General features: G+C 44.8%; 1 protein-coding gene and 1 pseudogene across 2 annotated transcripts; both read left to right on the top strand.

The window, feature by feature from the left end:
* The first annotated feature begins 582 nt into the window (after positions 1-582).
* Positions 583-27,749, top strand: LOC100768312 (phospholipase A and acyltransferase 3). 2 transcript variants are annotated; one of them, XM_035443114.1, is made up of 5 exons: positions 583-675; positions 800-853; positions 15,823-15,925; positions 19,342-19,610; positions 27,507-27,749. In XM_035443114.1, the coding sequence occupies exons 2-5, from the start codon at positions 824-826 to the stop codon at positions 27,606-27,608; spliced, it is 504 nt and encodes a 167-aa protein (XP_035299005.1). In that variant the 5' UTR covers positions 583-675; positions 800-823; the 3' UTR covers positions 27,609-27,749. The 2 variants fall into 2 exon arrangements, with proteins under 2 accessions (XP_035299005.1, XP_027264187.1); XM_027408386.2 differs by having other exon boundaries at positions 608-853.
* LOC100768022 lies at positions 10,902-11,361 on the top strand (annotated as a pseudogene).

Raw genomic sequence — 27,749 nt, 5'->3', positions numbered from 1 at the left:
TGGGGAGTCTCTGTGAGGTTAGTTAGGGTACAAAGAAAGGAGAGAGAAGATGCTTCGTAAGTGTAGTGGAGGCTTCTGTTCCTGCAGGCTGCATCTTCACTCCCAAACCTGGGAGAGGCTGGAGGAGTAGGCAGTGTTCCCTCCTGAGGCCATGAGCCTCTGATGAGACCCTGGAAGGGCCAGGCAGGGTGCCAGTGGAGTGGATCCAGCCCTCACCCCTTAGCATGCTGGGCCAGTCTAGATGTTAGGTTATGCATGGAAACTGGTCACACATTCCCCTAGCTCAGCCAATTTGTTACAGTCATCCTGTCCAAGAGAGCTGTGGAGCTGGGCATGGTTACACACACACACACACACACACACACACACACACACACACACACACACACACACACAGACACACACACACACTTGTGAACATACCACTGGGGAGGTGGCATGCAGGGTTGGAGGCTAGGCTGGTCAATACAGCAAGACCCTCCATCTCAAAAGTAAGTAAATAAAATCCACTACCACCAGAACTATCATCAACAACAAAACAAACTGCCAGCAACAATGAGAAACCAGATCAAATCCAAAACTGAAACTGAAAAGGCTGGGTTGGAGTCATAGAGGCAGGAACAGCTTATTTATCACTGGACCTTGAAGCTGGTTTCAGTTCAGAAGACAGCACAGGTACTAAAGCTGAGACTAGGCCTCTACATTATGGGAGACTAGTAGGTCTTCCCTGGATGTGCACTCCACATACAGCTCTTTTACATTTTCATATCCTATTTTATCATTGGCTACTTGCATTCAGGCAGATCTGTGGTAGAATCCTGCTATGGCTTCTGGACAACCTCTGATGCCTTGGGTAAGCTCATTCCCAGCTCATTTTTCTCATCTATAAAATAAGGCTGTTACCAGGGTTTCAGGTAACCCGTGAATGCCCTAGCAGTGCTTGGTGGTGGTGTGGGAGTTGGGAGTGGAGCAGTTTGGAATGCACAAAGGGGCCAGGTTTACCCTGGAGATGAATTGGCCTCGGTTTGGTGATGGTGAGCCAGGGTGGGCAGGATGCTTGGTGCATTTGGGCTTCTGAGGCTGGGCGCCACTGGTCCCCTCTGACAGACTTGGAAGCCTGGGCAGGGGCACAAGGGAAGGATAATGTGTCAGGCCAAGTCTGTCTTTCTATCTTTCTTCTGGACCGGAGGCTGGGAAGTCAGGGCTGTCTGTCATCTCTTCCTGTTTATTCTGCACCCACCCTCTCACCCCTACTGGCCCCAGCTTGCAGCACAGGCTCTCTAGCATTTTTCTTATAGATTTAATTGGTTTTTACAGAGTTCAGCCATTATCACAGTTATTTCTAACATAACACTACTGGGAAGGTATTAACCATCCTGATTAACCAGAAAGTTCCCAGAGACTGACTCCTGAAGTTTAAATGGTTTCTAAGGATGCCTGGTGTGTTTCTGGGGATCCAATCATCTCAGATCAGTCCCTAGCTCCTGGATTTTCTTTTTTTTCAAAACCTTGGCAAGGAAATTCCCCCAACTTCCTATTGAAAAGTCCATTTTTGGCAAGACCTAGACTTCATTTGTTTGTTTTCCTCAAGCTCCCAGACCTTTTTCTCAGAATTGAAAGTGAAAGGTATGGTTAGATATTTTTCATATTCACTGGAACATATGACTTATGGGAACAGGGAGGAGAATTTCTCTCAGGCTGGGTTTCACAAATGCCACAGTGTCCTTGATGCTTCTGGATAAAACCAGACTCACAGTGCCTACCCATCGTGGCTGCAGAAGCTGCTGGTTGCCGAGCATTCTCTCCATGCTGAGTTGTGTTTATAAAACAGCGAGCATATGTACACACAGGTTGTGTGCATTGGGAGGCAAGAGGACAGTCTTGTGTGCTGTCCCTCTTTAATTTTTATTTTATGGTGTGTGTGTGTGTGTGTGTGTGTTCTGGCTGTGTACTATGTGTCCACAGAAGTCAGAAGAGAGCCTCTGATTCCCTGGGACTTGCCATGTGGGGTCTGTGTCTTCTGGAAGAACAACCAGTGCTCTCAATACTGAGGCATCTCTCCAGCCCCAACCTTTTTTTGGGGGGGGGGCGTGGCACAGATGTCTTGCTTTCCTGGAAATCCCCAGTTAGACTTTACTGGCTAGCCATGTGCTGTAGTGCTTGGGTAGAGGTCAGAGAATTGCTTTTAGGAAGTAGTTCTCACCTTCTACTTTGTTGAGGTGGGATGTCTCTTGTTTCTGCCCCTATGCAAGAGTATTCTAGGGTAACTAGCTGATCCACAGGCTTCTGGCATGTTCTCCCAGGCTGTACGAGTGCTGGGCTTAGTCGTATGCCAACCTTTCTGGCACCCAGGTGAACTTGGGTTGTTTGTACAGCAAGTGCCTTTACTCATTCCAGCTTGGTTTTCTGTTTTAGCACCGTCTCTCCATAGCTTTTAACTGGCCTGTAACTCCCTATGTAGACCAGGCTTGACCTCACAGAGATCCACCGATTCCCTCTGCCTCCAGAGTGATGGGATCCAAGGTGTGTACTGCCATCACACCTGGCTCCTGGCTTGCTTTTTTTCTTTTTAAACTGGGTTCTTGGGATCAAATTCAGACGTTTGCACTTGTGCAGCAAACACTTTTTCTATTGAGCTATTTCCTCCTCCACCCAGTGTTTTATAGTTATTGGTTATTGACTTATTTAATCTTCAGGATAAACCTTTGAATCAGGTGTCATATGTAACTGTCCTCATTTTATGGCTGAGGAGACTGAGATGGGACAGTTTGGGTAAACTTGACCGGGGCTCTATAGTAAAGTAGTTGAGCCTTGGTTTGAACACAGAACCCTAAGCATAATCACTGTGCTGTTTCTGAAAATTAAACCCAGCTTGACTTAAACAGAGCCATTGGTAGCCAGACATAATGATCCATGCCTGAAATCTAGCACACAGGAAGCTAAGGCACTTAAATGCCTTGCACATTTAAATGGCCATTACTGAATAAAAAGCTGGTGTTGGTTGAGTGGGGAAAGATAAATGGAAATGTGAGTAAATCATACAAAAAAAAAAAAAAGAATTGTTGACAAAAAAAAGAATTAAAAAAAAAGTTTAAACATAGTTTTCAGATATTTTGGAGGTTTCCCCACCTTTTAAACTTCTAAATAGTTCAAAGCAAGCAGTTTACTTCATGTTGGTCTAGAAATGATTTTTTTTTTTTTTTTTTTTTTTTTTTTTTTTTTTTTTTTTTTTAGTCCTTGGAACAGTATAGCTGATGTAGCTCTTTATTGCACTGGCCACACTATTTTAAATACCATAACCCTTGGAAAAGCCAGTTGACTGCTTTCTGGTGGGTCCAGTCTGTATTTGTCACTGTCTGTCACAGCCTGCCTGAGCCATCATTGTCTCTCCTACTTCCTCCAGTACCCAGTGTATGACCTCTTTCCAGTGCAGCAGTCAGGGAACCTATTTAGATACCTGCCCTGCAACAAGCCTCTCAAGCATCCCACACCCTGATGTTGACTGCTGTCAGTTAAAACCAGAGTCAAAGGTTTCCTGTTATCTATAGGTGACAAAGTGTTTCCTTCCTCTCCTGCTGTGGCAGCTTTGACCAAACTACTGCAGTCTCTTCCTATGTGCTCAAAGCCAGCCATATTACCTTCCTTTAAAAAAATATTTAGCCGGGCATTGGTGGCTCACACCTTTAATCCCAGCACCCGAGAGGCAGAGGCAGGCGGATCTCTGTGAGTTTGAGGCCAGCCTGGTCTCCAGAGCAAGTGCCAGGATAGGCTCCAAAGCTGCACATAGAAACCCTGTCTCGAAAAACCAAAAAAAAAAAAAAAAAATTAAAATATTCCCCATCTTCCATCTTCAACCTTTTTCTGAGCCTGTGTGCTATGGCACACTCGTGGAAACCAGACAACCTATGGGAGTTTGTTCTTTACTGCTATAATGGGGTCTGAGAGTATTCAACTCAGGTCATCAGGTTTGCATGACAAATGTTTTAGTCATTGAGTCATCATTTTTCTAGAATATAACCCACTGATGTCTGTCAAGTTTCAAGGTGGTATAATCTTAGCATTAAGAAGGTGAGGCAGGAGGATTACTATGAGTTTGAGACTAGCCTGAGTTATATAGTGAGTTTGAAGTTATCCTCAATTACAAAGTGAGACTCTGTCTCAGCAAACAAAACAAAACAAAACAAACAGGATCTGGAGAGACAGTTAATGCAGAAGACACAGGTTTCCAGCACCCATACAGAAGCTCACAGCTTCCTGTAACTCCAGTTGAAGGGAGTCCAATGCCCTCTTTTGGCATTTGAAGGCATCTGGCATGTATATACATGTACACAGACATACATGTAGGCAAAACATATAAAAAATAAAAATACATATTATACATATGTATAATACATATAAAAACAAAGATCATTTAACCCACCCATCAAACAAAACCAAAATAAAACAGAGATAGGTATTTATTTAAACTTCTTTTTGGGTTGGAGAGATGGCTCAGAGGTTAAGAGCACTGGCTGCTCTTCCAGAGATCCTGAGTTCAATTCCCAGCAACCACATGGTGGCTCACAACCATCCGTTATGAGATCTGGTGCCCTCTTCTGGTGTGCAGATATACACGGAGGCAGAATGTTGTATACATAATAAATAAATAAAATCTTAAAAAAAAAACAAAAAAACCCCCTTTTTTTGTTTGTTATTTCAAGACAGGGTTTCTTTGTGTAGCCTTGGCTGTCCTGGAACTAGCTCTTGTAGACCAGGATGGCCTTGAACTCACAGAGATCCATCTGCCTCTGCCTCTGCCTCCCAAGTGCCGGGATTAAAGGCATGGGCTACCCATCCAGCTATTTAAACAATTTTAAAAGCAAGAAAATCAATAAAAATTAATACCCTAATTGGGACAGTTTCATAAGGGGTTGGTAACAGATGGTGTCTACATTTTCCAATTTAAAAATTGAATATTCAATATATGAGCATTTTCTTTTCACTTAAATTTCTTTTTTTAAATAATGGGATTGCAGAGATGGCATAGTCAGCAAAGCTCTTGCTGTGCAAGCGGAAGGCCTGAATGCAGAGCCTCAGCACCCACATAAAAAAACGCGACCCACGGCACATGCCTGCACTCCCAGGACTGGGCTAGGGTGAGGAGAGGAGAACCCCCGGAGCTCATGGGCCTGCCAGCCTAGCTCTATCAGTGAGCTTCAGGTTCAGTGAGCGGTTTTGTCTCAAAAATAAGGTGGAGATTGGCTGAGGAAGACTCCTGATGTTGACCTCTAGTCTCCTTACACACATGAACGCACACACACACACACACACACACACACACACACACACACACACACACACACACAAACACATGTTCACATTCACATGAACACCACAGATACACACATATGAATACTCATAGAGACACAGATGCAAAACACACGTGTGTTCTCTCACACACGAGTCTTTAAAGTTTTTATTTTCAAAGTAATTCATAGTAAAAATATTCAAAGAATTGAATAACAAAATAGAGGAGTTCCCGAATCTTTGTCAGTCACTGTAGGGAGTAGCCAATAGTTTGGCATATTTTCCTCAGATCATGCATAATATATAATGCATTTTAATTCCAAGTGTATAAAAATGTACATTAAGCGGGAATAGGATAATAATGTCTTTTTGGGAGGAGGTGGTGATTCTGGGAATTGAACCCAGGACCTTAGGCATACTAAGCAAGTGCTTTACCACTGAATTACACCCTCAACCCCAATTGTGTCTTCCAACTCACTTTTTTGATGAGAGGGGCATTTTTGAGATTGAGTCTTAGGAAGCCCAAGCTGACCTCCAATTTACCTAGGATGACCTTGAACTTCTGCTCCTCCTGCCTTCACCTCTCAGATGTGGGGATTGCAGGCATGCACCACTGCACTTGGTTTTTTGCAGTGCTGAGGACTGAACCCATGGCTTCGTATGTGGTAGACAGGTGCCCTACCAACTGAGCCACATCCCCAGCCTTCAACTTACCTTTTTTTTTTTTTTTTTTTTTTTTATGTAGCTCTGGCTGTTCTGGAACTCACTATTTAGACCAGGTTTGCCTCAAACTCATAGAGATCCACCTGCCTCTGCCTCCTGAACAGTGGGATTAAAAGATGTGCCTCCATGTCTGGCTGGCTTTGGCTTTCCTTTTTGAAAATAATTTTTATTATTGTTTCTATGCCTGTCCATGTAAATCCATATTGTTCTCTTCAATGATCTGAATCTCTCTCTCCCACTCCCTCCCTCTCTCTCTCTCTCTCGATATATATATATATATATATATATATATATATATATATATATATATTTGGGGTTGGTTTTACAAAATGAATTCCAGAAATTCTTCAACTTGCTTGCTAAGGAAAACGGCTGCTCTGCAGCCCTCTGCAGCCTTCTTTTGTGGGAAATAAAAGTGCTTTGTTCTGAAATCCTGTGGGCACACAGTCTCAGCATTGTCACTGTCCCTGCCTACACTGTGTAGGGTGTTGTGATGGCTAGGGGGTTCCTGAGCCCCATTCTGGAAAAGGCAGCCTTGTTCCTGCATCTAAGAGGACTTTCTGCTAATCCAATCCATGTTCCGTAAGCAGAATGCAATAGCATTCAGTTGGGTTACTGGGATCACCATGAGTCCTTTTATAACAGAAAATTGTTGATCCCACTGAATGAAAATAAAAACTACAGTCTGTTTTGTAGTCCAGTTATATTTTTTAATTCTCCCTGTAGCCCCTGTACTTATATTGTTCTTTTATCAAGGGGTCCCGGGGCTTCTGTAATACAGAATGTAATGCTCCCATGTCTAGCAGAAGTTTACAGGTTGTCCCTCAATTGAGAAAGTTACCATAGGCTCCCAGGAGCCTAAATTGAAAGTCCCCCCTGCCCAATTCTTCAATCAGGACTGGTTTTGGCTGAGGAATGCTTACCTGTGGCCAGGGAAGGCCTATCCGTTTTCACTGGGGTCATTCATTTTTCCAGGGTCCCAATTCCTTGCAGTAAGCACAACTGTACTTTTGTAAGGCCTTTTTCTTTTTCTTGTAGGTGGCTTGTTTGTGGCTGAAAGTGCCAGGAGCGCATAGTGCTGCCACAGTGGCCTGATTTCTTTAGAGTATTTTCCTAGCTGTCTCTATTGTCAAACACTTTTTGGTATATTTCTAATAATTCTGACTAATTCTTTCCTGCAAATCCATCCATCTTTTGGATTTTTCTTACATACATCTGGGGCTGACTGAATTACAAAGGCCAGGTTAATTGTCTTGAGGTTTTCTGGGTCTTCTAGATCTATAGAAGTATATATAGCAGGTATACTTCCAGGCAATTCTTCTAAGCCCTGTTTTACATCATCTTCTTTAGACAGACTAGTAGGTTTGTGAGCCGTCAACCTCAGGCCATCCAGCAGAATCTGGTGGTACTCACTGAGTGGCTTCCTACTTCCTTCTGTCCCATAGTCCCAGTCTGGTCTCCTCATCAATCGCTGCCACTCTCAGATCATTATCAAGAGTGCCTATTCGGGCAGCTCCTTAGCTGCTTCTGCTAGGATTTGCTCTCTCCCTTAGTGAAGAGAGTGTGGAGAATTTGTTGGCTGTCATCGTCAGTGGTTAAAGGAGATGGTTAAAGAAAATAGAATTAATTAATCAGGAAAGTCAGAATATTAGGGTCTTTTTTGAAGCAGGGATTCTGGTTTCCAGTTGTCAGGCTGTATTGTCGTAATGGAACACCCAGGTATCATCCCTCAGGTGCCTGGCAGAGAGGAAGGACTGGGACTGGAGTCCTTCTGTTTTGAGCATAGAAATGGAAATAGAAGTCGCTGGTTGGCCAGTGGGAGGAGGCTGAATCTGGAGTTGCTTCTGCTTGGGGATAGGAGAGGAAACAGAAGCTTCAGGCTGGCCAGGGGCAGGAAACTGAATAAGGTCACCCATTGGGATTGCCCTGACTGGTATGAAGAGGAAAGGACAAGGCGGCTCCACTGGGGGAGCTGGAGCAGAAGGAGTAGTTGAGTGTGGTGACTTCTGGAAAGGCTGAGGGGTGGGAGAAGGAGGAGGTAATGGGCTCTGGAGACGTGGGAGCAGTGGAGGGTAAAGAGGAGTGTATGGGGGAAGGAGAGGGTCCTCCTGAGAGCCCATAGCACAGGATTTTTGGAGGGCTTTTGGTCCTCAGCCAGCAGTATCTGGAGAGTCTTCCTTGCTATGACCAGGGCTTGGCCACCTTGTCCATTCAGACTGTATAAATCTCCACCCATGGGCAGATTGGATGTTGCCTCTGCCCAGGGGAGAGTATTCCCAATCGGGTGGATGTATCGAGGAATACCAAGGGTGGTGTTGGCCACTGCCCAGGCTCCCGAGGAGCTGAAGATGCCTCTGGGGGCCGTTCAACACTGAATGTAAGCCCCTTCAGCTCCCAGAAAGGTTGGAGGCAATCTTTGGCGACAGGAAAATCACAATTCTGCTTAGTCATAGGAGGGTAAGGTTTGTCAAAGTTTCTTAAAACACAACTTAAAGGAGTGTCAGGGTTACCAGTCCTGTTACCCATTCTGTTTCTCTGCCCGGTTGCCGAAAACTCAAACCATGGAAGACTTATAGTAAAGAAACAGAAAAGACAAACAAAACACAGAACAAGACACAGGGGGACCAAGAACCAGGTGCCAAAAAACTAAACCAAACCAAACCAAAAAATCAAAACCAAAACCCCCCAAAACAAACAAATAAAAAAAACCCCAAACTCCCAAAAGCAAACAAAACCCATATGGCCAGAAAGATGTCTCACTTGTGACCTGGACAGGAGTTCGTGCACCTCATCAGGTACCTCTCTGTCCTCAGACAGTAGCGCACCAGAACCAGTACCAGATGTCACAGAAGGGGATTTCTTAGTATAAACTTCATCAGGTATGCACCCCAAGTGGAAGCAGTCCCAGAGGGAGGGGTCTGTGAGTTTGGATTGGGCTCTAATCTCTATGGGGCCTCCAAGAATGTTGATCCTAACAAGCCAGAATAAAAACTACCTCCCAAATTAAAGCCAATAAGATAGCTTTATTTGCTATGCCTAGGACTGACTGACTCTCTAAAGTGGGGTTTGAGAGACTAGCATGAGTTAACTTTTCAGGCCTCTTTTATAGGAAAAAGTGTAAACCAGGGATTTTCAAAGGGATTTGGTGATGTAAAGATTTGGCTAGCAATTTTAAAGCAGTCAGATTAGATTATTTGAAAGAACAGTTTGGCAGAACTTTTTTTTTTTTTTTTGGTTTGTTTTTGTGAGGCAGGGTTTCTCTGTGTAGTCTTGTCTGTCCTGGAACTCTCTTTATTGACCAGGCTGGCCTTGAACTCACAGAGATCCTCCTACCTCTGCCTCCCAAGTGCTTGGATTAGGGTATATGCAACCACTTCTCAGTCAGAACGTCTTATTAGGCTAGAATGTATCTGAAGTATGAGTCAAACTCCATAGGGTGGTGGTGGGGGTGTCAAACTCCAGAAACCTGCTAAAAACTTGGTCAAGTTATTTTGACCTCATAACAAAATGGCTTTTAACTTTAAGATGGAGTCAGGCTGGTCCATCAATTTTTTTTTCTGTACAAGGGTAGATAACAAGTACTTTAGGTTATTTTATTATTATTATTTTGTTTTCTAAGACAGGGTTTCTCTGTGTAGCTTTGGAGGCTGTCCTGGTAATAGCTCTTGTAGACCAGGCTAGTCTTGAACTCACAGAGATGTGCCTGCCTTTGCCTCCTCAGTGCTGGGATTAAGGTGTGAGCCACCAACGTCCAGCTAGGTTATATTTTAAAAAGATGTATTTTATTCTTGAGTGTGCATGTGTGCGTGTGTGTGTGTGTGTGTGTGTGTGTGTGTGTGTGTGTGTGTGTATCTATGACATGAACCCAGATACCTGAGGAGGCTAGTATCCCCTGGTCCTGGAGTTACAGGTGACTCTGAGCTCCCTCATATTTGTACTCTAGACCAAACATGGGTGACCTGCAAGAATCCTTTAGATTTTTTTAAACTTTATTTTTATTTTTTGTGCACAGATATTTTGCCTGCATGTATGAGGATGCCAGATGCCCTGGAACTGGAGTTACAGCTGTGAGCTGCCATGTGGATGCTGGAAATTGAATCTGGATCCCCTAGAAGAGCAGTCAGTACTCTTAACCACTGACTCCTCTCCACTTTAGATATTTTAGAAAATTATTTGTGGGGCTGGAGCAATTAAGAGCACTGTGTCTTCCAGAAGTATTGAATTCAATTCCCAGCACCAACACGGTGACTCTCAGCCATCTATAATGGGAGCTCATGCCCTCTTCTGGCCTGCAGGTGTGCAAGTAAATATAGGATTCATACATAAAATAAATAAATCTAAAAAATTGTGTGTGTGTGTGTGTGTGTGTGTGTGTGTGTGTGTGTGTGTGTGTGTGTGGTATGTGTTTGTATGTATTGTTCCTAGGCTAGAAGATAATGTAATGTTCAAAAACTAGCTCCATTTCAAACTGAGTTTCAAACTAGTTACTGTGAAAAAACCTACAAGTCAGCAGGACCTTTTTCTTAGCCCGATTGTTAGCCACAGGATGTCTAGACCACCACCCATCATCAGTTGAATCTTGACAGCAATCTAAGAGGAGACTGATCTCAGAGCCACCTGTTTCATTTCCCAAAATTGTCCTCCTTATTGTGTAATTATTTTCCTAAAATATTAATCAGGCACTCATTCTGCTCCTGTAATCTCACTTAACTGCTATTCGCTCAGAAAAACAAAAACAAAAACAAAAAACAAATCAAAACATAATAATGCCTCATGTAGCAAAAGAAATCTCCAGAGTTGAGACAATTGTGGTTTGTGCCTTTAAAACCTCCACAGAACTCCACAACAATAGTCTTGGATATTGTTCCTTTGGTGTGGTGGTTTGAAAGAAAATGGGCCCCCTTCCTTGGTGCTACCTGAGAGGTGGCTGCCATCTTTTTCATAGCATCCTGGGTGCTCTCTGGCTTTTGGTGAAGCCAAAGATCCTCAAAAAGAGGACCAAGAAGTTCATTCCACACCGGTCAGACTGATGTCAAAATTAAGCAAAACTGGCAGAAACCCAGAGGTATCTACATCAGGGTGTGCAGAAGATTCAAGGGCCAGATCCTGATGCCCAACATTGGTTATGGGAGCAATAAGAAAACCAAGCATGTGCTGCCTAGTGGCTTCTGGAAGTTTCTGGTCCACAATGTCAAGGAGCTGGAAGTGCTGTTGCTGTGCAACTAATCTTAGAGTGCTGAGATTGCTGACAGTGTTTCCTCCAAGAACTGAAAAGCCATCCTAGAAAGAGCAGCACAGCTGGCCATCGGAGTCTCCAATTCCAACGCCAGGCTACGCAGCAAAGAAAAATGAGTACATGGCTGGTGTGGATGTTTTATTTGTGTTTAAATAAAACCATAAAAACTACAAAAGAAAAGGAAAGAAAAGAAAAGAAAATGGCCCTCAAAGGGAGTGGCACCATTAGGAGGTGCGTGCGGCCTTATTGGAGTAGGTGTGGTCTTGTTGGAGGAAGTGTGCCACTATGGGGGTGAGTTTTGAGGTCTTTTCTCAAGCTTCACCCAGTGTGACAGTCAGTAGACTTCCTGCTGCCTTCTGGGCAAGATACAGCTAACAACACGTCTGCCTGCACACCACCATGCTCCCCGTCATGATAATGGACTGAACCTCTGAAACTGTAAGCTGCCGTGTCAGTTAAATGTTTTCTTTGTAAGGGTTGCTGTGATCACAGTGTCTCTTCACAACAACAAAAAACCCTAAGACATTCAGTGTCTTTTTTTTTTTTTTTGAGTCAGCATCTCTCATTGGCCTGGAGTGGGCTGGCAAGTATGCTTGATTGCTTGGACAGCAAACCCAAGAGATTCACCTGTCTCCATGTGTCCTCCCCAGTGCTGGGATTGAAAGCACACATCACCATGTCTGACTTTCACCATGTCTGACTTTTTCACGTGGATGCTAGGGTTCAAATGGATGTCAGGCAAAGCAAGCACTTTAGTTACTGAGTTATCTCCCAGCTCCAACACTTTAGGATTAGCAGACTACAGTCTCCCTGCTGTTGCAGAGAGAAAGAACACTTATTTATAAAGTATACAAAACTTATAAACTTGCAGATCAGGGCCTATGGAATCCAGAAGACAGTGTCAGATCCTGGAGCTGAAGTTACAGGCAACTGTGAGCTGCCTGATGTGTATGCTGGGAACTGAAATTGGGTTATCTGCAAGAGCAGAAGGTACTTAACCTCCAAACATTCTCTCTAGTTCTTCATTATTACTTCTTTTGTTTTGCTTTTAGAACAGGGTCCTTATGTAATCCTGGCTGGCCTGGAGCTCACTATGTATAAAAGACTGGCCTTGAACTCACAGAGGTCCACCTGCTATTCAAGTACTGGGAATAAATGTGTGTAGTACTACCCTCAGATGATTTTTATTTTAAAAAATTAACGTGTAATTTAATTAGTTAATAATATGGGAAAGATAATAACTCCAGTTAAAACAGCATAAAGAGAGCCAGGCAGTGGTGGCATACACCTCTAATCCCAGCACTTGGGAGGCAGAGGCAGTCCTCATCTACAAAATGAGTTCCAGGACAGCCTGTCTTGAAAAACAACAAAACAAAGCAAAGCAAAACAAAACAGCATAAAGAGGGAAAGCTTGATGATGCACAACAGAAATTCTAATGCTTGGGAGGTGGGTGTAGGGAATCGGTACAAGGTTGTCTTCAGCTACATAGCAAGTTTCAAGCCAGCCTGGGCTAAGTGAGACCCTGCCTCAAAAACCAAACCAAACCAAACCAAATCTCAAATTTAATATATAATTTACTTTTTAAAGTATGTAGTTCCGTTTTGATAAACACATATAAGTGAACCATTGCCCTCCCTAATCAAGGCACAAAGCAGAGGCACTCACAGCCTTAAGTCACTGGGTGACAGTCAGGACAGATGCACTCACAGCCTTAAGTCACTGGGTGACAGCCAAAGGAGAGATTCATAACTGGCCCAAGTGCTGAGGATAAGGGACTGTTGAGTGCTCAATCCTAATGGGATAGCTACGTCACTCACTCTATGGACCAGGGAACGTTGAGGAAGAAGGGGTGGAAAGACTGAAAAGCCAGAGGATGGGGAGGAGTGCTTCGGAGCACCGTCTTTGAATATGACATGGCCACTGTGTAATGCATGCCATGAACACACAGCAGCTGTGACCACCTGCATGAGATCTGCACAAAATGAAGACAAGGAAATAGAAAATGATTAGCTGGGGCTACAAAGGGGGTCATCTGGAAAGGGGAGGGGACAAGAGAGGGAAGTGGGGGTGGGGAATGTGATTACATTACATTGTGTACAAGGCAGAAACGGAAAGAGTCAGGAGAACTGTAGAACGGCAGTTTAATGACCCTAATACTCCCTCTTCCTTTCTTGTGGTGCCTGTCCTCACCTCAGCCCCTCAGGATTGGTGGTCAGTTTTCTATCCTATATTTATGCCTACTTTGCAATGTCACATAAAAAAACTATACAGCATATAGCTTTGGGTTATGACCTTTTACTTATTGTTTTATAAATAACTAAATATTTTGCAGACTGGACTGTTACATTTTAAATGTTTTATTTTTGACATTGTAATAATTTTTTTTTTTGGAGTTGGGGGGTGAGGAGGGAGGTTTGAGACAGGGTCTCATTATGTGGCCCAGGCTAGCACAGAAGCCATTTAAAAAATTATTTACTTATTTTATGTGTATGGGTATTTTAGCTGCATATATGTCTGTGTATCATTTGGGTGTCTAGTGCCTGAGGGAGGGCAGAAAAGGGCATTAGGTCTCCCTGGACTGGAGTTAGACAGCAGTAAGCCACCTTGTGGGTGCTGGGAACGGAATCTGAATCCTCTGGAAGACCAGTCAGTGTTCTTAACGGCTGAGCCATTTCTTTACCCTAGCCTGGAATTTTTTTTTTTTTTTCCAAGACAGGAGAAACAGCTCTGTAACAGTTCTGGCTGTCCTGGACCTAGCTCTGTAGACCAGGCTGGCCACAAACTCATAGAGATCTGCCTACCTCTTAGCCAGAAATGCTTGATCATCCTGCCTCAGCACCTAGAGCAGGAGTTCAGTGAGTGATATTTGTAGCAAGATATTTGTAGCTTTTAGCTTTGCAGTTTTTAAGGAATGTCTTTTATTTGTTCTTTAATAGTTGCATACATGTATACAATGTATCTTGGTCATATCTGCCTCCAACTTCCCCTTGACATTCCCCCAACACCACCATTTCTTTCCTTCACGTTATTTCTCCCTGCCTTTTCTTTGTCTTTCTGGAGTTTTTTTGTTTGTTTGTTTGATTTTTTTTTTTCGAGACAGGGTTTCTCTGTGTAGCTTTGGAGCCTATCCTGGCACTCCCTCTGGAGACCAGGCTGGCCTCGAACTCCCAGAGATCCTCCTGCTTCTGCCTCCCGAGTGCTGGGATTAAAGGTGTGCGCCACCAATGCCCCGGCTTTCTTCTCTGTTTTTTGTAACCCACTAAATCTAATTAGTGCTGCCTGCTGGAATGCTGACTGGTCTTGTCCCCTTGCTCTTGTGTAAGTCTTACACAGGTGCAGTGATCCTGAGTGCTACAGCCATGACAACAGCACTCTTCTCCATCCTCTGGTTCTTTGGCCACATTCCCTGAACCTTGGGTGGGTGGCTTGGTGGTAACATAGATGTCCCATTAGGGCTGAGCACTCAATAGCTGCTTATTCTTAGCACTCAGTCAAGTTACCAGTCTCTGCATTGACTTTTGCCCACTGCAGAAGAAGCTTCTATCTATGTGCATGAACACAAGTATTTGGAAGAAAGTTATGAAAACAACAGTAGTATGTCCTCTGCTAGAGCCTGTGACCTTCTGAGCTACGTACTTTTGACCAGATTTGTAGTATCAGGCATTTTGTAGGTTTCTTTTATAGATTTATTTCATGTTCATTAGTGTTTTACATGCATGTATTCATGTGTACCACCTTCATGCAGTATCTGTGGAGGTCAGAAGAGGGCATAGAATCCCCTGGCAACTGGAGTTGTGAGCCACCATGTGAGTGCTGGGAACCTAACCCAGGTCCTCCAGAAGAGCAGTGAGCATTCTTAACTGCTGAGACACCTCCCCAGCTCTCATTTTGAAGTTTTAAATCATGGCATACGGGGGTGGGGATGGGGGTGGGGTGGGGGATGGGAGTGAGGGATGGAAGTGGGGGATGGCATCTTTCCTGCAGGCCTGGGTCACGGCCTTGTAAGGTAAGCTGAAAGACCCGCGAAGAGGTACTTTCGTAGAAGGAGACCCGCACCCAGGAATCAGCGAAACCACGAACTTTGGATGCAAAAAGCAAGAGGCTTTATTGGTGGCGCGTGTACCCGGGGACTTAGCTTCTGTTAGGCCAAGCCCCGAGCCCCGGAAGGGGGGTCCTTTTATAGGGGAAAAAGGCACAGTAGTAGTCAGGCAAAACGGCCTTTATCTTCTGCCGAGTCCAGATGACTGACCTTGGGACGGAGCGATCCGGCAGGGGCTGGGGCTGGCCTTGCTCGGCAGCGGGGAAGTGAGAGCCGGCAGCTGTGGGGATCAAGGGTCGGGGAGTGCAGAGGAGGATGTATTCCCCGCGCGCTCCGCCAGCTGCCGACCGGAGGAGGAGGCAAACTTAAAAGAAAAAGCTAAGGGCGGGGGGTCTTTCAAAGCCAGCATCAGACCTGCAGGGCCTGCATCCACATGGGTTTGCCTACTGGAGCTGATTGGTGGGACTAAGGAGCTGCACCTTCTCAGTCCAGCCTGCTCTGGTCTCATCACTAAAAGTCTTGTTCTTGGTTTTGCAGCCAGAACCAAAACCTGGAGACCTGATTGAGATTTTCCGTCCTATGTACAAACACTGGGCCATCTATGTCGGTGATGGATATGTGATCCACTTGGCTCCCCCAAGTAAGAACACCAGGGTGTTCCTTGTGCTGGGCATAGGGGCTGGGAAAGGATGTGTGATGCTGTGGGCAACAGGTGGTCCCTGGGTTCTCCTTGATCCTTGATTAGCCATTCATTTCTAATCCTTGTGTGAAGGCAGTCTGACATGCCAGGATGGTTTTTGAGCTTTATTCCTTAGACCCCAGGGTGTAAGCCCCTCAAGGCCTGTGAATAGCCAGGCCCTGCCCCTGAGGACCTCCAACTGCTAGGCTCTGCCCACAGAACACTCTAAGGTATGTGAAAGCTGGAACCAGTCCCTCCAAATGCAGGCTGTCAAGCTCTGCCCTACAGAGTGAAAAGCCCAAGCTGGGAACTGGAAATCCCACCAACCCCTGCAAGTATCAGCCCTGGAAAGCTCCATCTCCCAAGGAACCCTATATGAACCATATCTTCTGTTCAGTTCTCTGCTGCTTCTTGCAGGAACAGAGACAGCCATCCTCTGGGGTTTTTCCTTCCAGATAAATCTCTTGTATGAGGTTTGTTGTGCCTTGTGACTTTGTGCTATTCCTTGACTCCCAACTGCCAGGATACTTTTCCCTTCAGAGCTGTAATACTTGCACTGGGGAAACCTTTCCCCTTAAGAGCTGTAACATTTACACAGGGGGCCTTTGTAGAGAGGCTGAGGTGTTCATCTAGGCATGACTCTGCTTAATTTTCTTTCTTTATAATTTTTTTTATTGAATTTGTTCTTGGACAGTGTCATCCTGTGTAAAGTGCATCCTGATTGATGTAATCTGGCCCTCTCTGGTCCCACCCTTATCACTGCCCCCTACAAATCCCTTTCCCACATTTATGCCTTTTTTTTTTTTTTTGAACCAAGGTCCTCTGTGTGACCCTGGGTTTGGAACTATCTGATGGAGCCTGGTGGGTTCATCAGTAGGTACACAACATAGGACAATGACTGCTCTGCCCCTAGATCCACCAATAGTCAATAATTCAGCAGGGAGGGTAGAGACCTGTGAGTTCCTCCCTACTCCATAAGTAACTATTGATAGGCTCAGTCTTATGTCAGGCCTGCTACAGACAGCTACACATAGCTGTTTTCAATTTTTTTAAGACAGGGTCTCATGGCTAGGTGGGCATAGTGGTGCACTCCTCTAACACTAGCCCTTAGGAGGCAAAGGCAGGCAGATCTGTTGGGGGATATTCAATCACACTGTAAACCCCGTTTGCATTTGCATTAATTAAATAAAATTAACCTTGGGTCAGGAGGCTGAGTTAGCAACTAGTTGACAGAAAGTGATCATAGAGCATCAGAGGGCATCTGGAAGAGATAGACGCACTGGAAGGAATAGGGAGGAATTTGGAGTAGCGTGGCTTTTTTGTTTGGCAGAGCAGAAGCATGCACTCTTTGGGAGATAACAACAAGGAGAGAAGGTTAGCTAGTTGTTACTGAACCTCTCTGAGCTAGCAGGTTTTCACCCCAGCCTCTGAATTTTGAGTCTTATTTATAAATAGAATGACAGGGATTTAGTTAAAGCTACCTTTAGTGGCAGTGGCAGAGCTGGTGCCTGTGGGAACAGAATTCCCGCCAGGCTGTAGCCTGAGTGGCCTAGCCACTGCCAGAGAAGCAGGCCAATAATTTCGGATTCGAAATTGCTGCCTGAAATAGCAGTAGGTTAAAGTGCAGCTATAGTGCCAAAAAGCTAAAACAACAGATCTCTGTTGTTGTGAGTTCAAGGCCTGTTCTACATAGAATGTTCCAGGACAGGTAGGGCTACATGGATCCTGTTTCAAAACAAAACAAAAGACAGGGTCTCACTATGTCATCCTAGGTGGTCTGGAATTCCTTATGTTAATCCCACAGAATGAGAGTAAAGACCATTAAACAAATTCTTTGGTCAAATTAAGCAAGCTTTGTTTTCTGTCAGATAGGTCCGTCCCCCTAAAGTGGAGTTTGAGAAAATAGCATTGAACACAGGAGATGGTGAGATTTATATAACTCCCCAAAACTGCAAGGCTGGTGGGTTTTTAAGGGTTGGGAGGTTTCTAGAGGAATTTTGGTAATGAAAGAACTTGGCTGAACATCTTAAAATTATTTGGCAGAACATCTTATCCTTTTAGGGTGGAGGTCTGAGTGTAGGGTGTAGAACATGACAGATTCCAGAAAATGGGTCAATACATGGTCAAACCCAAGATTTACAGAAAACAAGAATAACTTATTTTGACTATGTAACAAGATGTCTCCTAATCTTAGGATGGAGTCAGGCTGGTCCATCATTTTTGTAAATCAGGTTGCCTGTCTCATGAGTTCTGGGATCAAGCGAGTGTACCATCATGCCCGGTTCAAGTGTTTTATGTTCCAGAAGAGGTCAGCCTATTCTATAACTTCATGGAAGAAGGATCACTTGGCCTCTGCACTTTTCTTTCCAGTCATTGCTTGATACTCTCCCAGTGTCACATTTAAAGACCGGTCCTGTCCTGGTTACCAGGGTGCCATTGCTGTACCCAGGAGGCCCTGCTTCTGGCAGGGAAGCAGTCTTGTGATGCTCAATGGGCTCCTGGGTACACTTCTTGTGTGTATAGGTCCTTTCCAGGCATCATACCCAGTGCTCACTCCCCATGGTATGGGTGTTGGGGTTAGGAGACCCTGGCTCTGTGCTGTGTCATCTGAGCATCACTGCCCAGCCTGGTCCTACAGAAGGCAAGTTCCTCCTCTTCTAATCACGCCATTGTTGTCTCTTCTCACCTGCGGACCTTGGCCAGGGCTGGCACCACATTCTCTGGGTCTCTTTTTGGGGAATAGCTGGAGAGTTTTGGTCTCTCTCTTTTTTTTCCTGGAAGGGTGGGAATCTAGAAGACCAGCCTCGCTTCCTGAGGCCATCAACCTGGTGAGGTCAAGGAACTGTAGCCCATATGGAATCAATAGGTTACATTCTCTTTTCCTAGAAAGATAAGGGAGCTCCTGGCACATATATGCAGAGTCAAGAAGTGGTTACAGTGCAGAAGAACAGCTTCTCCTAGTTAAAGAAACACTCCAGTAGCCAGGGGTGATGGTGCATGCCGTCATCCCAGCATATGGACCACAAATGAAGCTGTTGAGAGTTTGACACCAGGCTGGATTATATAGTAATTTCCAGATTAGACCAGCCTGCATTACTAAATGTGACCCTATCTCACCCCTCAACTGACCACCGCCCTCACTAGCACTGCTACCACTAAAACATCACAGTAAACCATGGCACTTAATAGTCTTCATCTTGATAATGGTTCAGGGAGCATAAGAGCTGTTTCTAAAGCCTCACCTGTTTCCACCTTGCTCATCCCTTGTGGATGGTGATAACCCTGGGTGCACAGTGGTGGAATCAATCGAATCCCTGTGGCCCTGTTCAGGAACAACTCCTCTGGTTTTTTGTTTTTGTTTTTTCCTTGATCTACAGGTGAATTTGCAGGAGCTGGGGCAGCCAGCATCATGTCTGCTTTGACTGACAAGGCCATAGTGAAGAAAGAACTGCTGTGCGATGTGGCCGGGGGGGACAAGTACCACGTCAATAACAAACATGACAGCGAATACACCCCACTGCCTCCAAACAAGATCATCCAGCGGGCTGAAGAGCTGGTGGGGAAGGAGATTCACTACAAGCTGACCAGTGAGAACTGCGAGCACTTTGTGAATGAACTACGTTACGGAGTTGCCCGAAGTGACCAGGTGTGTCCTCAGCACCTGTACCTGACTTTAGGTGTCAGGTCATTTCCCCAGCTGACAGTGACTGGATGTGAGTGGAGACAGAGTTACAAACAGGACAAAAAAATAGCCTAGGTGTATGCTTCCTGTCCCTGAGAGTGTCATGCTCAGAGTCGGAAGTCAGGCAAGGGAGATGACAGCGCAGATCAGCACATAGGGTAGTGGTGACCTGTCCACCCCTGTGGATGATGCTCTTAGAGCCTTGGAGGTCCCACTTCGTAGATGGGGAAATAGAAGCTTCTAGAACTCAAGCCATCTGGCTATGGCCATTCATTTCACCCAACAAATCTTTTTGCGTCTTCAGACCTGTGCCATGTTTTCCTGGCAGTCAGATGTGGCTGTGTTGGTGAGTGACAGAGAGATCTGATGTGTGGGTTCATTTAACCAGCCTCACTTAGCAGGCTACAGATCCCAGAGGAGGCTCTGCCACTTCTCCATTTTCTCTTTCGAGACAGTATCTCTCTGAGTAGCTCAGGCTGGTCTGGCCTTGAACCCTTAGTTTTCTCACTTTAGCTTGCCAAGTGCTGGGATCCCAGGCAAGTGCTGGGATACCACACTCTGCTTTGCATGGGTGAGAAATTAAGCTGTGTGGTTATTTCCTTCTGTGTTTGAAATCCTTTCTCTTTCTTTTGGGCTATGTGGTGATGGAGAGCAGGCACCCCTGGGCCCTTCTCTTTCGGGGCTAGGGATTGAGCCCAGGGTCTTGCCTGTGTGTTCTGACCCGGCTTGTCTCAGCTTTAACCCACGGCAGCCATGAGGATCGACTTCATGAGTGGAGGTGTGTGGACCTGGAAGTTCCCAGCAACCCAATGGTGATAAAGATCAAACACAGGCATCTTGTCATCTTTAGAGAGCTCTCAGTTCCATGTTGTGGAACTAGAGTCATTTCTTTATTAGCCATCTTTTCTGGTGTTTCTTAACCATCCTGCTAATACCACGAGGGAATCATTTCTCTCTTTGTTCCCTCAATGCTCTGGCCGCTCACCTCTCCTCCTAACCTTCTATCCTCACAAGTTATTCACCCACCTCTGATCTCCCTGCCCAGGTGCAGGCCTATTCAGACGCTTAGGCGCATAGGTATGCAAATAAGAGGCATATTACCCTGAGGCCATGGTAAACAGTAGTAGCCTTTCTGGCATTAACAATAAAATAGTGGGCCGGAGCTTTCCGGTGCTCCATGTTTACTGGAGCTAGAGACTGGGCCCAAAAATATTCCATAACAGAATTATTCGGTCCCCCACACCTATGGTAGGTAGGTCCTCTATCATGGAGCTAACCACCCCCTTTCTGGCCCTCTGGGCCCTTCCTTCACTAGCTGTGTGATCTTTGAGGACGTAGTTAGTCAGGCTCCCCACCTGGTATAGTACCTATGAGAACTGATCTCAGAGGATTTCATGTGAACTAGAGAGGAAGATCCTTCCGCTCCACACAGGGCTGACTCAGAAAATAGAGCTGATAAATTATAGTAGCAGAGACAGTCTCTGAAGCTTGCTCTTCTTGCTTGGATCATCCAGGGCTTTGGCTGCTGGCCATTTTGGGTTGCTGTGACTTGGTTGGGAGGCATTTGCTGACAGGGACAGTCTCATCTTTCTCTCATACTGTCTGTACTGATTGCTGTTTGGTTGTTTGGTCTCTCTTTTCTACAGTGAGACATTAGGTATCTTCCAATGGGCAGCCTGATTTTTCTTCAATTAGCTGATTACTGTTCATCAGCTATTTAAAATATCCTTGTCAAGGGTGATTGACATAGAGGAGCAGCACTTTTTTTTTTTTTTTTTTTTTTTTTGAGACAAGGTTTTTCTGTGTTATGGCTCTAGCTGTCCTAGAACTCACTTTGTAGATCAGGCTGGCCTCTGCCTCCACAGTGCTGGGATTAAAGGTGTGCCAGTGGAGCAGCACATTTTTAAGTGGATGAGGAGGGAAATATTGCCAGCATTTGCTGAGCACTCTCAAGGGTCTGAGCCACAGTCTGGCTTCAGTGAGTACAGGATCAGTGAGTAGGAAGCAGGCAGGGGTATAACACGAATGTCATTAGTTCTTGGGTGACTGCAATTGTGGTGGTGGTGAACCCCTTTAGTCTCAGCACTAGGGAGTCAGAGTTCAAGGCCAGCCTGGTCTACAGATAGAGTTCGAGGCCAGTCTGGTCTACAGAGAGAGAGTTCCAGGACAGCCTGGGCTACACAAAGAAACCTGTCTCAAATAAAACAAAAACAACAAAAACCAGAAAATGATGCCATGATAGAAGGGATTTGGGGGATTACAGTACTCAGTCTGTCTATTGGCATGAAGGCTAAAGGCCCTGGGTTCAATAACCAGCAACACAAGCACACACATACTGCACACACATGCACAAACAGACAGATATACGTAGACAGAGAGACACACAGAGAGAGACATACACACAGACACACACAGTAAAAAAACATTTGTTGCTGGGTCCTATTTGATCTTGATAGTCATTAGCCCGGTCCTTTCCCAGTGCACTGAGGGACCCTTGTGCTTCTCTCCCGCACTGATGCTTTTGCCTGTCACAAGGAAGGGGGCGGATGAGTTCCCATAAAGGAGCTGATGGGAAGTTACCCTTCAGAAAAGCTTCATTAGGAGAGAGCCAGAGTCTCACAACCACAGGCAGCTGTGATCAGGCTGAGGTACGAGAGAGCTTCAGGAGAGACAGGGCTTTGCACTGAAGACAGCACATGGAGTTTGGAAGGGAGTCTTCAATCTCTGGCTAGCAGGGGCACGTTAGCAGCATGGGCATAAACAACAATGAGGGGCAACAACGGAACCCAGAGGTGTCCAGTTCCCTTCAGCTCTGAGAGCAAAGGGAGCTTCTTTGTCTTACAGGCTTACAGGGTGTGTGGGAAGTTCCACACCATGTGAGCCACCTGGACTTGCCTGAATACCAAGGGAACCAGGGCAGGCACTAGGGAAGACCATAAATTTATTCTGCACCTGTCAGGAGTGGGAGAGAGTTCAAGGCCATTGGAAGGCTCATTAACTTTGTCTCAGAGAGAGCTGCAGGGGACACGGCCTAAGTCTGAGTGAAAGGAAGCAGGACCAGAGAGTCTGTGATGTGACATCCTCTGCCCCTCTCACATCCTTCCTTTCTTGGTTTACTGCCTTTGGGTGACACGCTTTCCACAATAGTTGTATTGGCTGCTTTCTTATCACTGTGACCAAGTGATACCTGACAAGCTGCACCCTAAGGAGGGAAGTTTGTTTTGGCCGATGTTAGTGCTACCATCATCGCAGTGGAGCAGGCACGATGGTGGGAGACTACCTGCAGGGACAGCAGCGTCAGGAAGCAGAGGAAAGGGAATGCTCACCATGCTTTTGCCAGGATTCCAGCGAATACAATGGTGCTGTTCACACTCAGTGCAATCTTCCCCCATGTTAATCCTCTCTGAAAATGCTCTCAGAGTCACACCCAGAGGTGTGCCTCACTAGTGCCCTAGGCATTTCTTAATCTGAAGCCAATCAAGACAACAGTTTGCTGAGAAATGTTGCCTTTAAAAATGATCTTATATGTGTGAAATGTTATCTGCACACAGCATCTCACAACAATAAGCAACATCATAACTCCTGCTTACTTCACCTCTGAGCTCCCTAATCACTGAAGGGAATTTTAGTTTGGCGTGTTTACAGGGATAGAAAGTGCAGGGACAGAGAGCTTTGTAGAAAAAATAAGGTTCAAACATTTGGCAGATAGCAATAAAAAAAAAAAACCAAAACATAGGAAATGCAAATAACAATAACTCTGGTCTGTGAAAGCATTCTTTTGGCAAACAGAAACAGGACCTGCAGCATGATGTTGTCTATGACACCTTAACCTTCAGGCAGTTTTGGACAAGTGTTAATTTTCTCAGATAAGGTAGGGACTTCTCACCAGCAGGCAGAATTCAGTCTACCTAAATAAAACTTTAAATTATTCAAATATAACCTGTCATCAGGTTATTGTAACTTGTTGTTAAGTGCGTATATAAAAGTTGTTTGTATGTATGTATGTATGTATGCATGCATGTATGTATGAATGTATGTATGTATGATCTGTATGTATGATCTGACTGTGCCACCTTATCACCACCAGGACTAACTAGATACTGTATTCATATACTGATCATTCTCTTTGTGTACAAAGTGTGACCACGCACAGTGGAGCCATTGTCGGGTGCCTTGACAAAGTACCTTTTGTCTGAACCAGTGGTATCGGCATTATTTTGCTTTTGTTCTCACATTGTGAGCTTCAGAAAAGAATGAGGGTCATGTTACTCTCTTTCCATCATCTGTGGACCATTTTACCCCTTCCGATATAGAACAGCAAGGAAAACACTAGACAGAAATTAAATGTTTTCTCTTTGAAGAAATTACTAGTCATGTTTGAAGCAATATGAATAGAATAGTAGCAAATTAGTTGACCTGATAACACATGGGCTTTACCACATTCTCTTCTATTACAATCAGTGTATCTGGTTTTATGTTGAGGTTGAGCCTAGCCAGCAGTCAGACTTCTCTGGTTGATAGTACTATTCAAACTTCCATCCAAACCAGAAGGTCAGTGATGAGGGAGACAGGGGATACAGAAGATAGGCACCAGCTAAGGAGTCAATGAGTGGGGGAGAGGGCAGGGTACCACAGTCTAGCTCCAGCAGGGCTCTTGTGCTGCAGGAGGGATGTGAGAAGTTGGTGAGAAATGAGAAGTCTGAACATGGTTGTCTTTCAAACTGATGGCCCAACTAGCTTAGGCTGTCTTTATTTGTACACGTTCTAATGCACTCAAGCCTAAGCAATTTCAAAGCATTTCTCTTTAATCATTTTCCAAGAATCATTAACAGTTTAGTTTCTCTTCTTTCCCACTCATTGACGTCATTGTCCTTTACCGCATATCATTATATAGCAAGCCAAATGTTTATATCTAGCTAAGTACATCTTATGCACACTGTGCCCTAGCCGGCAGCAAACATGCCAAGTAAGAGATTTGAGCCCAGTGATTAATTCTGAACAATATGAGATCAGCTGGGTATACTGTGATGCCTAGAGTATCATTTTTAGGTGTATAGTTTCTGAGTAATCTGTATGTCAACTTTGTTATGTGGATTGCAGTTATAATCCTATTCTTTGTAAGTTCTCAAAATGGTAATGATTAATACCTAACTCTGTAACTATTGAAACTAAGATTCTTTATTCTTCCTGGCAATTTATTTTTTTCTTTTTTAATTTAAATTAGAAACAAGCTTGTTTTACATGTCAATCCCAGTTCCCTCTCCCTCCCCTCCTCCCCTACAATTTCTAAATGTACCTCTTTAAGAGGAACTAGGAGTTTTAGATTCCTTTATTGATACTTTGATATTGGAAAAGTATCTTAGTGTTCATGTCCTGGTGCCAGAGAAATGTCTGACCTTTCGTGTCCTATCTCTTTTTCCTTCTGTGTTCCTATAAGGTTTTAAATGTCATCTTTTAAGAAACTTTTCTTGGTTCTTAAGTTCTTTATATATTTATCTCTTTTTGGTATTGAATAAGTAATAATCATTAACCTTAGCGAGTTCCTCTTGCTTATTCAGGATGACTGCAAAGGCAGCCAGGGACAACTGGAGAAACTGGTTTCTGTAACAGACCAGAGAAATTTAGTTTTTCTGTGGAGGCTTTTGTTTCCAGTAAACTCAGGCATAATCATGACTAACAAGGTAGAACCAAGAGTTTCCATAAGAATAAACATAGCAAAAGTTAGAGAAACCTGAAGCCCACGAGCTCCCAAAGATCAGCACAAGAGTCTGCAGTACTGTATCCATAGGTCCTTGCCAAATGGATGGGATTCTCCAAAGGGCCTTGCTGTCTAAGGAGCTCCATTTGCAACATACCTATGCACTGTTCCCAAGGGAGATAGCATGGCTTCTGCCAGCAGGGGTTCATTAATGTTGAGTTTCATTGTGAGATGAACTCAGTGTATGGTTTGAGAGTCCTTTGTAACCAAGTCTTCCATTGTTTCTACTCGTCATGGTCAGATTCTCCAGAAAAGTTTTCCAGGCTTGGTTGGAGGATGACATTCTGGGAGCAGCAAGAGAAGGGTCTGGGAGGCCTATACTGAACACTCTCACAGTCACTCACTGTCCTGTTTGTGGTATGATCAACCTCAAATGTGTGTCTAGACTTGCAGACCCTGAGAGCTTGTTTTACCCTGTCCAGAAAACAAACATCCATCCCTCTGCTGGGGTGAGGGAGGAAGTCCAGGGGACTGCCAGAAGTGTTCTCTCCTTCTGTTCACTCCCAGAGGAACCTGTACTTGTCAGTCTGACCCATTTAGGAGTTTCTTTCTCTAAGTAGGGTTACTCCTCAGCTTCTTTGTCCTGGTTGCTTAAAACAAATGCCTCCAGGGCTGGAGAGATGGCTCAGCCATAAGGGCTAGATTCACAACCAAGAAGAAATACCCCAAATTAAAAAGGAAAATCCCTGTGGTGTTTTCCCATGGTGGGCCATGCTCTACCATGAAGCTATCTCCCAGCCCAAGCAAATGCTTTCTTTTATTTTAGGAGTGTGAAATTTGACAAATGTTTAGCTTCCCCCCTCGCCTCTGGAAATGCTTTCATTTTCTGCTTGATACCAGCACAAGCCAGATATGTGCACACCTGTATTATATCACTATTATTCCTAGTGGAATTTAAGAATAGAAAGAGGGTCAGGTTCAGTGGCTCAACCCTGTAACACATAGTGCATGGAGGCAGGAGGACCAGGAGTTTAAGGTTGTCCTTGGTGTGCTGGCTAGTTTCATGAGGGAACCTCAGCTGAGAAAATGCCCGCCCCCCTCCCCCACCAGATTGTCCTGTGGGCAAGCCATGTGGTGCATCTTCTTTATTGATAATTGATGTGGGAGGGCCTGTTTCACCCCTGGGCTGGTGGTGCCTGGTGCTAAGAAAGCAGGCTAAGGAAGCCATGAGACGCAAGCCTGTAAGCAGCTTTCCCACATGGCCAATAAGTTCCTGCTCTGCCTCAGTTTCCTGACTTCCCTCAGGGTTGGAGTGTTACCTGGGAGTGTAAGACACAATAAACCTTTTCCTCTGCAAGTTGCTTTTCTTCAGGGTGTTTCATTTCACTATATAGTGAGCTCAAGTTTGAGGCCAGCCTGGGCTACATGAGACCTTTTTTTTTTTTTTTTTTTTTTTTTTTTTTTTAATAAGAAAAGGAGGAGTGTGGAATAGGGGCAACCATGCTTTGAGTCTGGTCTCTAGGAAGAGACCAGCGTCCATACAAAGAAAGAGCTGTGTGTAGTGTCATGCCTTTAACCCTGGTGCTCAGGAGGCCGAGGCAGAAGGATCTTGAGTTCAAGGTGCTACACAGAAAGACCCTGACTCCAAAAGAGATAAACAAGTAAACAGCAAAACAGAAACAAAAACCAGTAAAACCCCAACCCTTTAAAGGGAACACATCCATACTTGGCAGGCCCAGACACTGGAAACATGGCGTCAGGTGAGGTCTTTGCGTCGTGGAGGTCAGATTTTCTTTTGATTTCTCAGTTGCAATTTCTTCCTGACTTTGCACTCGCCCATTGGTTAGCCAGGATCTCCACCATCCTGCTGTCATCTTACTGTTCTTTCCATAGACACCTTACAAAGATTTTTGTGCTTTAAATAGTCTGGGGCTGAATTCATTTTGGGTCCAGGTAAACTCCAGGCCAGCTGGTTCTGTACATTTCTTTCCCCTTTTAGCCTCTTCTCCCATTGCCCCTGCCAGTATTTGCTGGCTCTCAAGTTTGGCCACTGGAAGTGAAGGGGGCATGTGAGGTGCCAGGAGCTGAGTGACCCTGTTCAACGAACAGCCTGTTCCCACATTCTTGACACAGAGCCCGACTCACTCTCTTTTCTGTTGCAGGTCAGAGATGCGGTCAAGGTGGTAGGCATTGCTGGAATGGGCTTGGCAACCTTGGGCCTCATTGGAGTCCTGGTCTCCAGAAACAAGAAACAGAAGCAATGAGTTGGATGACTATCCAGCCCAAGGAGCTCTTCTTTTGCTAGAGGCTTTGAAGTTTGATTTATAGATTCTACTGTTTTATTATTAGACTATTTCCACAGCATACAATAAAGCACAAGAGAACTTTGCTGGAAGGATGCTACA

The sequence above is a fragment of the Cricetulus griseus genome, chromosome 3 (assembly GCF_003668045.3).
Source record: "Cricetulus griseus strain 17A/GY chromosome 3, alternate assembly CriGri-PICRH-1.0, whole genome shotgun sequence".
NCBI lineage: Eukaryota > Metazoa > Chordata > Mammalia > Rodentia > Cricetidae > Cricetulus > Cricetulus griseus.
This window is presented reverse-complemented; position numbering and strand designations above follow the sequence as displayed.